We start from the raw sequence: 13,829 nt of genomic DNA on the forward strand, positions 1-13,829 counted from the left end.
GTGTGTGCACACCTAAAGTGGAGCACCTGTTTATCTCAAGTCACACGATGTATGATATATAACAGTTTTGTACTGCAGAACAGAAATTATAAATAAATTACCTTTTTTAGTTTCCATAAACTTTTCATAACTATCTGGAAAGTCATCCTCTTGTTTTGATTTCTCTATTGGAGGTACAACAGCTTCACCTTCTTCCTCTTCATCTTCATTGAACCACATTTCTTCATCCTCCTCTAAGGCTCTTGCATCTCGGCGAAATCTGTTACTACGCAATATGGATGGGACGCTGTAAGAGACAACCACAAATGATTCAAGCCTTGTTTGATTAATTGTAAACCAGCGACAAGGAACCATGAAGGGTTGACACAGTGTGGCTAAAGAGCAGCACAGAAGCAACCTGAAAAAGTATAACTCACTATGAAGCACAATACTCAGACTGTACTAGCTCATCCTGGAAATAATTTCTTGATGCCTTGAAATGAATTTAGTGGGTTGATGAAGGCAGTCTAGATCAGGCTAGTTATTTAGACTGTACATTCTATCTGGACACTTTTAAGAATCAAAGTGCCCAAAAGGCGAACTCTGCATGACAATGTCAGTAGTAAAGATTTCATAGAGGATTCTACTCTTCACCCTACCCAAGTTCTAGTAACCCCCGCTCCAAATTACAGTTTAAGTTTAATGTCAAATATGTCAGGAGGGTTTTAGAGCACATGCAAGATGCATGTGTGTGTTATGAACTATCCAACAGTGGCTTAGGCTGTACCGATTCAGCTGTGCCGCTGTAAGACCTCTCATGTAGCTGCTCTATGCTGTCAGGAGAGAGCTCTGTCATCAACATGGCGCTGTGTACACTATCATTTATGCCGGCAAAATATATGTCACTCAGGGGTGTTTTTTTCCACACCCCTGAGGGACGTAAGGTTTGCTAACGTAAGTGGTAGTGTAGACATGGCCTTAATCGAATTTCTCTGATAGAAAATTTCTTAAAATGAGCTAACAGAAAACATTCCTTCCACCCTCAGCCACCAATTTACTATTCAAGCTGGTCAGCTCTACAAGTCAGATTATTGTGTAAATTTAACATGGAAACAAGAGAACATGAAAAATAAAGTAATTCCACACACATCTAACTACTCTGGGGAATCCTCTGGAAAGAATATCCAGAAATGCTATTAAAATATTTTATTACAAAAGTTTGAGTTTCAAGATGTGCAAATAATACAGTACCTGTTCAATTTCTGATTTTGTCTGTCTTTTTCTTGCTCGTATTTAGTCTTCAGCCCCTTGAATGTCTGAACATATTCAATAGATTCAAGTGCCTTATAAAAGTTTTCAACTATATGTGCAGTAAGTGACTTGATATCTTCCTGCATAAGCACAAAACAATATTTAAATATCAAATGTAATAGTAAGATACAGAAGATCAGAGGTTTTCAGTAAAGGCTATTAGCTTTATCTGACTCAACTCGTTTTTCCAAAATGAAAAAAAATTATTGCAAATGACAGATGAGAAAGTTACTTCATTTCTCTTCATGGAAAAATTTAAATAAATAAATCTTTGAGATCAGCAGAATTGCTTCTAATGTAAATGGAAAATGGATGCTTAAATTTATCTGCTCCTTATTCTCACTTGCTGTACCTTTTATCTGTATCAACATGAGTTTCTGTGGAGATGAATGTAGCGTTTTATACACGATTACACCTTCACATGAAAAATACGAGGCAAGAGCAAATACATATATAACATTCATATAAGAATCAGAGTTTTAACATCCACTTTATATGTAATGTAGTTAATGTAGAACAGTTACCTCTAAGCCAGTCTCTAATAAGTCCCACTTTATGGGCCTGATCATTTCTTTCTGTACTAAAATGGGCAAAGGGGGAAGAGTCAAAAAATGCCCATGTTTGAATGAACTGAAAACCCAATGCATTTTCTCTTTTTGTGGGAAAGATGACAGCTAGAGGTAGAAGACACTTCTCTCCTTTGGACAACCCAAAGATTCACCTGACCCCAACCCTATGGATCTCAAGGCACCCACACTAAACAAATGTCATCCCAGGTATTCCTGCCAGTCCCCTCCTTCCTCTCCAAGCAGCCCAAATGACTTGGTGGTCATGATGCCATTGGTGCCATTTTCCCATACCTTTCCCTACAAGGGTAGTGGATAGAAGTAGCAGGCCTAAGCAACACACACCTCTTTACCCAGGCTTTGGGAGGGAAGCTGAAGTAGGCTGTATCTACTTTGTTTTTCAGCATGTAATTTATGTTAAATTGACTCCTTTAGACCTATATTCACACCCACTTGCTGACATGCAATTTATGCCACATTAACGTCTCTGAATTTCACCCCATAACTATGCAGTCAATTAGTTAGAAGGATGTCTTTCTAAAAGATACAGGTTTACATCCTTTGTAACTTGTCTATTTTGGCCTCAGTCTGGAAGTACAATTTACATGTGGGTGAGAAATAGGGATTAGAGGGGAGTAAAATGGTAGTCAGAATAAAGAAGTGTTTAAACTTCCTCTTTCTTTGTTACACAGCCGGTAACAAGTAACTGCCCATGGGTAAGTGGAAGGCCTTTCATTTCTGACTTGTCTCATCAGAGAGCTCCCATATTAGGTATCTAAAATGTTCATTTAATGAAAAAAAGGAAGTTAAACTCAAAAAGTCCCCATGCATGCTGGTAACAGTTGACATTTACTCAACAAAAGCTATTGTGATAGCAACTCTTACACGAGACAGCTGACTGATGAGAGCGCTATTACTCGTGCTGTTTTTACTTCATGACAATAGCAGGATCACTATCACTACATGTATTCAAAGTTGTTCAACCACCTATTAGGAATGGTTTAGGAAAAATAAAACCAAACCTCCTGAGTTGCAAGGAGACTAGAACTCCCTTTTCATTACAACACTTTGATTATAGAACAAAAGCACTTTTTCCAGTTTAGATGAATAACAAATTATAGTTTTAGTCTTAGAAGACATTATTTTACTGATTTAGATACCATCTTAGATCCAAAGTAATATGCAAGACCTATAAATATAGGATAGTCTTGTGAGGAAAGATTAACAGCTACAGGTAGAAGATAGACAATCTTCTCATCTCCAAAAGATTCACCTGACCCCAACCCTATGGATCTCAAGGCACCCACACCGAACAATCATCATCGCAGGTACTCCTGCCAGTCTCCTCCTTCCTCCCCAAGCAGCCCAAATGGCTTGGTGGTCGTGATCCTATACATTTCCCTAGTCAGTGGGTAGAAGTAGCAGGCCTAAAAAAGACGGTTACACACCTTTGTAAAGGTTGTTCTTTGAGATGTGTTGCTCATATCCATTCCAATTAGGTAGAACTTTTACCTTAGCAATACCCGGTAGGTCAGCTGTGGAGCCCCCTGAAGTGGCGCCTTCATGGCACTAGATATATATCCCAGCCGACCCAGCACCCCCTCAGTTCCCTCTTGCTCTGACAGAGGGGAAGGAGGACAGGTTTGGAATAAATATGAGCAACACATCTCAAAGAACAACAGTTACAAAGGTGAGTAACCATCTTATCTTCTTCGAGTGCTTGCTCATATCGATTCCAAGCCTTACCTAGGCGATGGAGGAGGAGTGAAGTACCGTGGATTGTAGGATTGCCCTACCAAATGCCGCATCGTCTCTGGCCTGTCTAACGATGGCATAGTGTGAGGCAAACGTATGCACTGAAGACCAAGTAGCAGCTCTGCAGATCTCCTGGATTGGCACCAGGGCCAGGAAGGCTACCGACGAGGCCTGAGCCCTTGTGGAGTGAGCGGTGAGATGGGGGGTCGGGACCCTGGCCAAGAGACCTTCTAAAAACGTTAAAATGTATTACTGGCACGCAAAACCTTATATTAGAGTGAATAAATGAAGACTCGGCACACCACTTCTGAAAGGTTGCCGACCCCTGGGTTAGGGGTTTGTTACAGGGGTGGGTGAAATTCTGTGGCCTGTGTTGTGCAGGAGGTCAGACTAGATGATCATAATGGTCCCTTCTGACCTTAAAGTCTATGAGATCATAGCAAGCACGAATACCTGACATGATCCAAGAAGAGATCCGCTGGGAGGAGACCAGAAGACCCTTCATCTGGTCTACTACCGCAACCAAGAGCTGCGTCGTTTTCCGGAACAGCTTCGTACATTCAGTGTAGAAGGCCAGAGCCCTACGAACATCGAGGGAGTGAAGCCATTGTTCCTGACTATTGGCATGAGGTTTCGGGAAGAAAACCGGAAGGAAGATGTCCTGGTTGATATGAAAAGACAGGGTGAAGTCTAGCTGCACCTTATCCTTATGATTGTGTACGGTGGTTCCAATGTAAGAGCCTTGAGCTCAGAGACACGCCTCGCCAAAGTGATAGCAACGAGGAAAGCTGTTTTCCAAGAGAGGTACAAAAGGGAACATGTGGCCAAGGGTTCAAATGGGGGTCCCATAAGTCTGAAGAGGACCAAGTTGAGGTCCCACGTGGGTACAGGCTGTCGTACCTGCGGCTATAGATGGTCCAGGCCCTTGAGGAACCTACCAACCATGGGGTTGGCGAAGACAGATGGGCCATTCACTCCCGGGTGGAAAACTGAGATGGCCTCCAGGTGAACTCTGATAGATGATATTGCCAGGCCCTGCTGTTTCAGATTCAGGAGATCGTCCGTGCCTCTCATTCTGGACTCTTGGAGGGGAAGCGTGTGATGGTGAGAGCACCAGCATGAGAATCGCTTCCATTTAGCCATAATATGTAGCCTGAGTGGAAGGTTTCCTGCTGCCAACAGGACCTGCTGCACCAAAAGAGAACAGAAGAGTTCAGAGTGGCTCAGCCATGCAGCATCCATGCCGTGAGGTAGAGGGACCACAGGTCGGGGTGACAGAGGCGGCCGCGATCCTGCATGATCAGCTCTGGAAAGAGAGGCAACGGAATCGCGGCGTCCACTGAGATCTCCAACAGCGTGGTGTACCAATGCTGCCTGGGCCATGCCGGGGCCACCAGAATCGTCGTGATCTGTCCCTGCACGCCTCAATCAGGACCTTGTGTACAAGGAGAAACAGCAGGAAGGTGTAAAACAATCGGCTCGTTCACAGGAGTAGGAAGGCATCTGTGAGAGCCCGGGGAGCGGCCCTGGAGGGAGCACAACGCCAATCACTTCGGTTGCTGCACGAGGCAAACAGGTCGACCTGGGGAAAACCCCCACTTTAGGAAGATGGAGTGGATGACATCGGGGCGAAGCGACCACTCATGGGATTGGAAGTACCTGCTGAGGTGGTCCACCAACGTGTTCTGGACCCCTGGGAGAAATGACGCCACCAGGTGAATGGAATGGGCTATGCGGAACTCCCACAGTTGAATGGCCTCTTGACCGGGGGGGGGGGGAGGAGGAGGAGGAATGAGCCCCCCCTTGCTAGTTGATGTAGAACATGGCCATGGTGTTGTCTGTGAGGACCGCCACACAACAAAACATGCAACCGCTCCTGAAAGGCTTGGCACAGAAGACGTACTGCCATCAGCTCCCGTACGTTGATATGGAGAGAGAGAGAGAGAGAGAGATCGCACAGGGCCCATAGACCTGGCGTCTGGATGTCCCCAAGGTGGGCACCCCATCCTAGGGCTGACAGGTCCATGACGAGGGACAAGGAGGGCTGAGGGGTGTTGAAGGGGACTCCTTCGCATACCACCCTTGGGTCTAGCCACCATTGGAGGGAGGCCAGGACCCCTTCCGGGACAGTGACCACCAGGTTCAGGCAGTCTCGACCTGGGCGGTGGACAGATGCCAGCCAGGTCTAAAGCGGTCGGAGCCGAAGTCTGGCATGTTTGGTCACGTATGTGCAGGAAGCCATATGACCCAGGAGACTCGAGCACGTTCTTGCCATCGAGTTTGGGAAGCTTTGAAGGCTCCGGATGAGGCCCGTCAGATCATGGAAATGAGCGTCCGGCAGGAGGGCTCGGGCACGCACAGAATCTAGGACTGCCCCGATGAATTCTATTCTCTGGGTTGATTCTAGAGTTGACTTCGCCACATTGATGAGAAGACCTAATCAAGAAAACGTGTCCATGACCACTTGAATGTGGGACTGCACCTGTTCTTTGGTGTGATCTCGGATGAGCCAGTCGTCGAGATACGGGTAGATCTGTATCCGTCTCCGACAAAAGGAGGCTGTCATGACTGCCATACATTTGGTGAACACCTGGGGGGCCGGGGTAAGGCCGAACGGAAGGACTGTGAACTGGTAGCGTTCGCAGTTGACCACAAAGTGGAGGAAGTGTCTGTGAGCTGGATGGATTGCTATGTGGAAATACACGTCCTTCATGTCAAAGGTGGCGTACCAGTCTCCAGAATAGGTATAATGTTGCCCAAGGAGACGATGTGGAACTTCAACTTTACCATGGATTTGTTGCGTCTGCGCAGGTCCAGGATAGGTCGAAGCCCGTCCTTTGCCTTGGGAATTAGGAAGTAACAGGAGTAAACCCCATGCCCCTTAGCTCCCTTGGAAACTCCTCAAATCGACCCCATGGATAGGACCTCCTGAATGAGGAGTTGCTTGTGAGAAGGGTCCCTGAAGAGGGACGGGGAGGAAGGGTGGGGAGATGAAAATTGGAGAGAGTATCCCCTTTCCACTGTGCGAACAACCCAACGGTCCGTGGTTATAAGAGACCAAGCACCGTGGAAACAGGATAAACGATTCAGGAAGGCTGGGGTAGGGTCCTGACTGAGGTCTGGTACATCGTCCTCGAGCTTCCCTTCAAAAGTTTTGCTTAGGGCCCACTGAAGGTTTGGAAGGGCCCTGGCCCTGACCTTGGCCAGGTTGGTGGGTTTCCTCCTGGTATTGCGCCCCCGCCTCCTATAGAAGTCCTGCCTCAGCAGAGGATAGGATCGTCGGGGCTGAGGCTTAAATGACTTCCACTGGGTAGCCGGTGTGAGCATCCCCAGCGACTGCATTATGGCCCTTGAGTCTCTGAAGCCTCGAGTCAGTTTTGTCTGAAAACAGGCCCTCTCCTTCAAGGGAAGATCCTGTAATGTTTGCTGAAGCTCCGGTGGTAAGCCAGTAGCTTGCAGCCAAGATATGTGTCTCATTGCAATGCCTGAAGAGTGGGTCCGAGCGGCAGACTGCGGTGTCCAATGAGGCCTGTAATGAGGTCCTCGCCGCCGTCTTGCCCTCTTCCACCAGGGCCCCAAACTTCTCTCTGGACTCCGAAGGAAGCAGCTCCTTGAACTTTAACATGGAGTTCCAAGAGTTATAGTTGTATCAACTGAGGAGCGCCTGCTGGTTTGCAATCCAGAGCTGAAGACCGCCTGAGGAGTAAACTTTGTGCCCAAATAAATCGAGGCACTTGGCCTCTTTAGATTTGGGTGCTGGGGCTTGCTGACCATGGCACTCCTTCTCATTCACCAAGACCACCACCAGTGAACAAGGCGTTGGATGTGTGTACAAAAATAGTCATATCCCCTGGAAGGGACGAAGTACTTCCACTCCACCCCTTTAGCAGTCGGAGGCATGGATGTGGGCGTTTGCCAGATTGTCCTGGCCGTGGTCTGAATGGTCCGGGTGAGATTCCCCCAGACACTTAAGGCAAGAGTCATGTGGGTCGCCCATTGGCATGGGCTTGGAGCAGGACATGCAGGGTTTAAAGCCCGGAGCCTTGGGCATGAGCCTAAACTACCGGCGGGGAGCAGGGAAAGATCCCCTGCCAACCCTGCTAAATGGAACTATTTACACTATAACTATAAACTATTAACAAACTATTAACATTGTTGAGAGAAAAAACGCTAGGAAGAGTGGAGAGCAGAAAAAGCCGAGCTCCACAGTTCCAACGACAGTCACGGGCGGTAAGAAGGAACTGAGGGGGCGCTGGATCGGCCGCGGTATATATTCAGCCCCATGAAGGTGCCACTCTGTGGAGCCCTCTGGTCGACCCACCGCGTGTTGCTAGGGTAAAAGTTCTCTGACGGCCGTGCACGTGGCACACGCACAACTAATTGGAATCTATATGAGCAAGCACGCGAAGAAGAATTAACATTGCTCTAAGCAACACACACCTGTATGTTTTTACAGCTATTACACGCTGATTTCAAGAGGAGAATGTTAACCAGTTCCTACCCCGCCCCAACCCAACTTCGTGGCCAGACATGCTCTCTAAAGTTATAGGAAAAGGATAGTCAAGCAAGATGCAAACACAAGACAAAACAAAGGACTTTTATACCCGAGTATTATAATAGCTAAACTTTTGTTATTGGTACTATCCTTTTTAGTGTGAAATTTTCTAAACTGCATTTTGTGTTCAATACATAAGATGTTACATGCCTAAAACTTAATGTTTTAAACAAAACTTGCTAAAAAAATAAACAAAAAAAACTTACCACTCTGATGAATTCAAACAGTTCAATTACAGCCGAGTTCAGCAGATTGTATCTAGTTCCATTATCCAAAAGAGCATTTATAACTGGCTCAAACAGGTTCCCCTTGGTGATATAACGGTTATAAAATTCATCCTTCAGGCCAATGATCCTCCTCATAAAGCGAAGAGCACCTATAATTTAAAGAAAATTTAGAAATCTTTGATAATCATTGTACAATCTCCATTCTGCTCTTATTGAAATCAACAGAAAACCTAAGATTGACTTAAGGGGGAGTGAGACCAGCCCAGAGATCAACAACATCTGTTAAAAGGGCTGCAAAGTTCTTTTCAATACTTTTTTGCTTGCAGTTTTTAAAACACCTTTTTGAAAAGTTCAAAATAAGCATCTATTGGTTTGTCTTTTTCCTACTGGGCAAACTTTTCCTTTCACATTTCTTGTTGCACACAAACCAACAAAACTCTGGTTCCATTATTTTCTTGTTTATATGAAGCAGCAGTAAGTGTTAGCCCATCTGATATATAGATTTTATTGGTTCATTTGTATGCTCTTTCTACTGTCTAGCTCTGAGAGGCGAGCACAAAACATATTAGGTCATTCCTTATGTACCATGGCGCACAAAATAGTAATTTAATTAATTCCCTGCCAATAATAGTGGATTTTATGATTTTATAATGATATCTCAGTTTAGGTCAGACTAGATACCTAATCATGGTTTATTCTTACTTCCCAATTCCAAAATGATTCATCCCACGGGGTGGAGGGGGAAGAGAATTACCAACCTCTCCTTCCACCGCACAGTACTTGGGAATATTGGCAGGGAGTATCAGGTATTTTCACCTTCCTTTGGAGCACTAAGCAGGTGGGTTTCCTGCTTTTGCTGGTTCCTTAAGCCTTCTACCTTTGTGTTTCTGTTAATTTGACAGTTGTGTCACATTTTGGACCTAAATTACATGACAAGATAACTTCAGTAAAGAATAGCAACTTTGGTGGTTCACTGGATTTTAAAAAAATTTGGATATTTACACACTTACAAATTAATCCAAGGCATTGCATGTAAATTCAACAGATTCTGAGCATGAAGTATTTCATTGCTAAACGTATACACACAATCTTTAAAACAACGGAAACGACAACTAAATTTACTACTTACACAAGGCCAAAAATGTGTGTTTTGAATTCATCAATACCAATACCCTTCTTAGCAAATCTTTGTTCATAATATAATTCTTGATGTGATATGTGTGGTGTTCCACACAAAAGGTGAGCAGCTCCAATATCAAGGCAAGCAGCTGTGCTGTTTGATAATTATCTACAAGAAAAATAAAATGAACTAAATCAGGCACATAAAAACAAGCCAAACTTTTCTACTCATCCACAGTTTACGACAAAGTAGTTTCAGCCTATTAACAGTTGAAAGTGAATAGAGATTTATCAATTTGTTAATCTGACTTCTTAAGGAGCTTCCTATACCAGCCTAGACACCTAGGTTATGCTTCTTCTCTATCAATAGGTGAAGACTGAAAACCTACTTGAAATCTTTGGCAGAGAACAGACGCCATGAAAAGACAGTTACCTTTCCACAACTGGTGTTCTTTGAGATGTGTTGCTCATGTCTATTCCACAATAGGTGTGCATACTCACCACGTGCACCAGTGCCGGAAATTTTCCCCTTAGCAGTACCTGTAGGGGAGCGCCCCTAGCAACCCCTGGAGTGGCACCTCCATAGCGCACTATAAAGGGCACTGCTGCGTGCTCCCCTCACCCTCAGTTCCTTCTTGCCAGACAACTCCAACAGAGGGGAAGTGGCGGGATATGGAATAGACATGAGCAACACATCTTGAACACCAGTTACGGAAAGGTAACTCTTTTCTTCTTCGATTGATTGTTCATGTGTATTCCACAATAGGTGATTCCAAGCTATATCTGTTGGAGGTGGGAAGGAAGTCACAAACTCTCGGGACGGAATATGGCCCTGCCGAACCCGGTGTCCTCCCTGGTATGGGAGACGATCGCATAATGCGAGGTGAATGTGTGAACTGAAGATCATGTGGCAGCCCTACAAAGGTCCTGAATAGGGACATGGGTCAAAAAGGCAGTGGACAAGGCCTGTGCCCTAGTCGAGTGTGCCTTCACAATTGGCAGCGGAGGGATTCCCGCCAGGTTATAACAGGTATGGCTGCACAAGGTGATCCAGTTGGAGAACCACTGAGTGGAGACTGGCCAACCTTTCATGAACAGCTTAGTCCACTCCAGGTAAAAAGCCAGAGTCGTCTCTCATCCAGTGTGTAGAGGCAGTGCTCTTCACTGGACGCATGGGGCTTGAGGCAGAGGACCGACAGAAAAATATCCTGACCCATGTGATAGGCGGAGACCACCTTTGGGAGGAACGAAGGGTGTGGGTGGGGCTGGACCTTGTCTTTATGAAACACCATGTACGGGGACTTGGAGGTCACGACCCTGAGTTCTGACACCTGCTTAGCCAAGTGATCGCAACCAGGAAGGCCACATTCCACGAGAGGTGTGATTGCAAGCATGTAGCTAGCGGCTCAAACTTGGGCCCCAAGAGACGAGCCAACACCAGGTTTAGGTCCCACTGCAGGACTAGGGGCCTAACATATGGGAAGAGACGATCCAACCCCTTAAGGAATCGGCCAGTCATTGCATGGGAGAATACCATATAGACCTGGACCGGCAGGTGGAAGGCTGATTTGGCCGCCAGGTGCACCTTGACTGACGAGGGCGTCAGGCCCTGGGCTCGAAGGTGAAGGAGATAATCCAGAATCAGCTGGATCAGGGCAGCCACCAGGGAAACGCCCTGCTCTTCCGCCATCTGGAAAACTGAGACCACTTTGCCAACTAGGCTCGGTGCGTGGAGGGTCGCCTGCTTTCTGAGAGGACGTGCTGAATCCCTTCTGCGCACATCCTTTCCTCCTGGCCTAACCATCGAGCAGCAACGCCATGAGGTGGAATGCCGCTAGGCTGGGGTGGAGGCGGCGGCCCTGGGAGAGTAGGTCTCGGTGGGACAGCAACAGCTACAGCGGGGTGACCGCCGGGCCCGTGAGGTCCCGTACCAATGCTGCCTGGGCCATTGCCAGGGCAATCAGAAGGACCCGGGCCTTGTCCATCTTTATCTTTTCCAGGACATTGCCGATCAGCAGGAATAGGCGAAAGGCAGAAAGAACATGGCCTGAGCAGGACAGGAGGAAGGTATCAGAGATAGCGTCCCGGCCCGGCCCCTCCCGGAGCAGAACCAGGGACAGCGACGGTTCTGCTGAGTTGAGAACAGGGCCACCTGTGGAGTTCCCCACACTTGGAGAAGTCTGTGCACTACCTCTGGGTGGAGACCACTTGTGATGAGAGGAGAAGTCACTGCTCAAGCGATCCACCCTCAAGTTCCAGGCACCTGGTAGATGGAAGGCCTGTAGGCAGATGATGTGGGCTATACAAAAGTCCCACAGCCTGAGGACTTCGTGGCAGAGGATCGAGCCCCACCTTGCCTGTTGATGTAAAACATAGAGGCCGTGTTCTCCGTGAGAACCCTGACCACCCAGCCTTCCAGGTGCAAGCGGAAGGCCATGCATGCCAACCACACAGCCCTGAGCTCCTCGATGTTTATGTGGAGAGTCAGATCCTGGGTCAACCACAGACCTTGGTCTGAACGTTCCCCACATTGGCCCCCCATCCCAGGTCCGACGCATCGGACACCAGTTCCAGCAATGGGGCCCTGCCCCTGAATGGGACCCCTTGGAGCATGTTTCTCGGGGAATACCACCACCGTAGGAAGTGATCACTGGCTCAGGCACCGTGAGGACTTTTTCCATCCTCTCCCCAGACCAGGGACAACTCCGAGGCCAACCAGAGCTGGAGGGGCCTCATCCTGAGTCTGGCGTGATGGACCACATCCGTGCACACTGACATGAGACCCAAGAGCTGGAGGTATGCTCTGGCTGTTGTCACCAAAAACCTTGTAACCATGTCGATGAGCCCCTTCAGGGTCTCCAACCTGTCCGGTGGGAGGCCGACGAGGTGTCCAGGACCACCCCAATAAACTCTATGCAATGTACCGGGACTAACGTGGACTTGGTGTTGTTTACCAACAGGCCCAAGGTGGTGCATGGGGTCAGAAGGAGCATCACATGATCCCGCACCTGCAACTGGGAGCTGCCCTTGACCAACCAGTCATTCTGATAGGGGAAGATCTGGACCCCCACAGCGCCTGAGGTAAGCCGCTACCACCGACATACATTTCGTGAATACCCTGGGGGCAGTGGACAAGCCAAACAGGACGACCGTAAATTGGTAGTGTTCCCGCCCCACAGTGAAACGGAAGAAGTGTCTGTGCCCCTCAAATATATGAATGTGGAAGTACGCATCCTGCATATTGAGGGATCCAGGGAGAGGATGATGGAGGACAGGGAGACCATGCGGAACTTGAGCTTCACCATGTACTGTTCAGACCTCACAGGTTCAAGATGAGCCTGAGCCCCTCTTTGGCCTTCAGGATAAGGCAATAGCAGGAGTAGTACACCTTGCCTTTGAACTGCTCCAGCACCGTTTCCACTGCTCCTAGGCCCAGGAGCTGCCCCACCTCCTGCTTGCGCAGAGCCTAGTGCAAGGGATCCTCCAGGAGGGACGGGGGCGGAGGGTGGTTGGGCGGGGTGGAAATAAACTGGAGGGTATAGCCCCAGGAGATGGTGTTGAGGACCCATCGGTCCGGAGGTCAGCCATGACCACTCCGGGAAGAAACACACAACAGATTGGAGAAGGGAAGCTTTATTGAGGGTGGATCCCTGATGAGGACTGGCAGGGCACACCAGGCATCCCATCAAAACTGCCTTTTCCCCGCCTACTTGCCCTTAGAGGATCCAGGCTGAGACTGCCTCTGTGGGTGCCTCTTATAGTCCCGCGACTTTTTATAAGCGGTCTCGTATTTTGAATGGGTGGCCTGGGTGGGAGCCTGCTGCACTTGAACTTAGGTTTAGCCGGATCCAGAACACAGAGACCTAGAGTTTGGAGTGTCGTGCAGGAGTCTTTCAGGGCATGCAGCTTTGTATCCATTTGTTCTGCAAACAGAGCTTTGCCATCAAACGGGAGGTCCTGCAGGGAGGTCTGCGCCTCGCTGGACAGCCCATTGAGCAGGAGACATGACACCCTTCTCGAGGACACTGCGGAGGCCAGGGACCGCGCGGCAGTGTTCACTGCATCCAAAGCTGGCTGCAGGGTTGCCCTGGTAGCCGTTGCGCCCTCCTCCACCAGCACTTTGTACTCCTTCCTGTCACGCTCCTGGAGGGAGTCCTCAAACTTGGGCAGGGAGCCCCACAGATTGAACTCATACCAGCCCAGGAGAGCTTGGTGGTTTGTCACCTGCAACTGGAAGCTCAAGGACGAATACATTTTTCTTCCAAAATGAGTCCAGCCTTCTTGAATCTTTATTTTTTGGGGTAGGGACTGGTTGGC

General features: G+C 47.9%; 1 protein-coding gene across 5 annotated transcripts in view; it reads right to left on the bottom strand.

Moving 5' to 3' along the window:
• The window catches only part of PPP4R3B (protein phosphatase 4 regulatory subunit 3B), a 102,991-nt gene that overhangs the window by 26,185 nt on the left and 62,977 nt on the right, over nucleotides 1–13,829 (bottom strand). For all 5 annotated transcript variants that reach the window (XM_045011925.1, XM_045011928.1, XM_045011927.1 and 2 more), the window contains 4 exons: nucleotides 9,523–9,681; nucleotides 8,373–8,542; nucleotides 1,231–1,370; nucleotides 102–286 (listed from right to left, as the gene is read on the bottom strand). In XM_045011925.1, coding sequence (XP_044867860.1) covers nucleotides 102–286; nucleotides 1,231–1,370; nucleotides 8,373–8,542; nucleotides 9,523–9,681 — 654 coding nt within the window. The remainder of the gene's footprint in view (nucleotides 1–101; nucleotides 287–1,230; nucleotides 1,371–8,372; nucleotides 8,543–9,522; nucleotides 9,682–13,829) is intronic.

Source organism: Mauremys mutica, chromosome 3 (assembly GCF_020497125.1).
Source record: "Mauremys mutica isolate MM-2020 ecotype Southern chromosome 3, ASM2049712v1, whole genome shotgun sequence".
Taxonomy (NCBI): Eukaryota; Metazoa; Chordata; order Testudines; family Geoemydidae; genus Mauremys; species Mauremys mutica.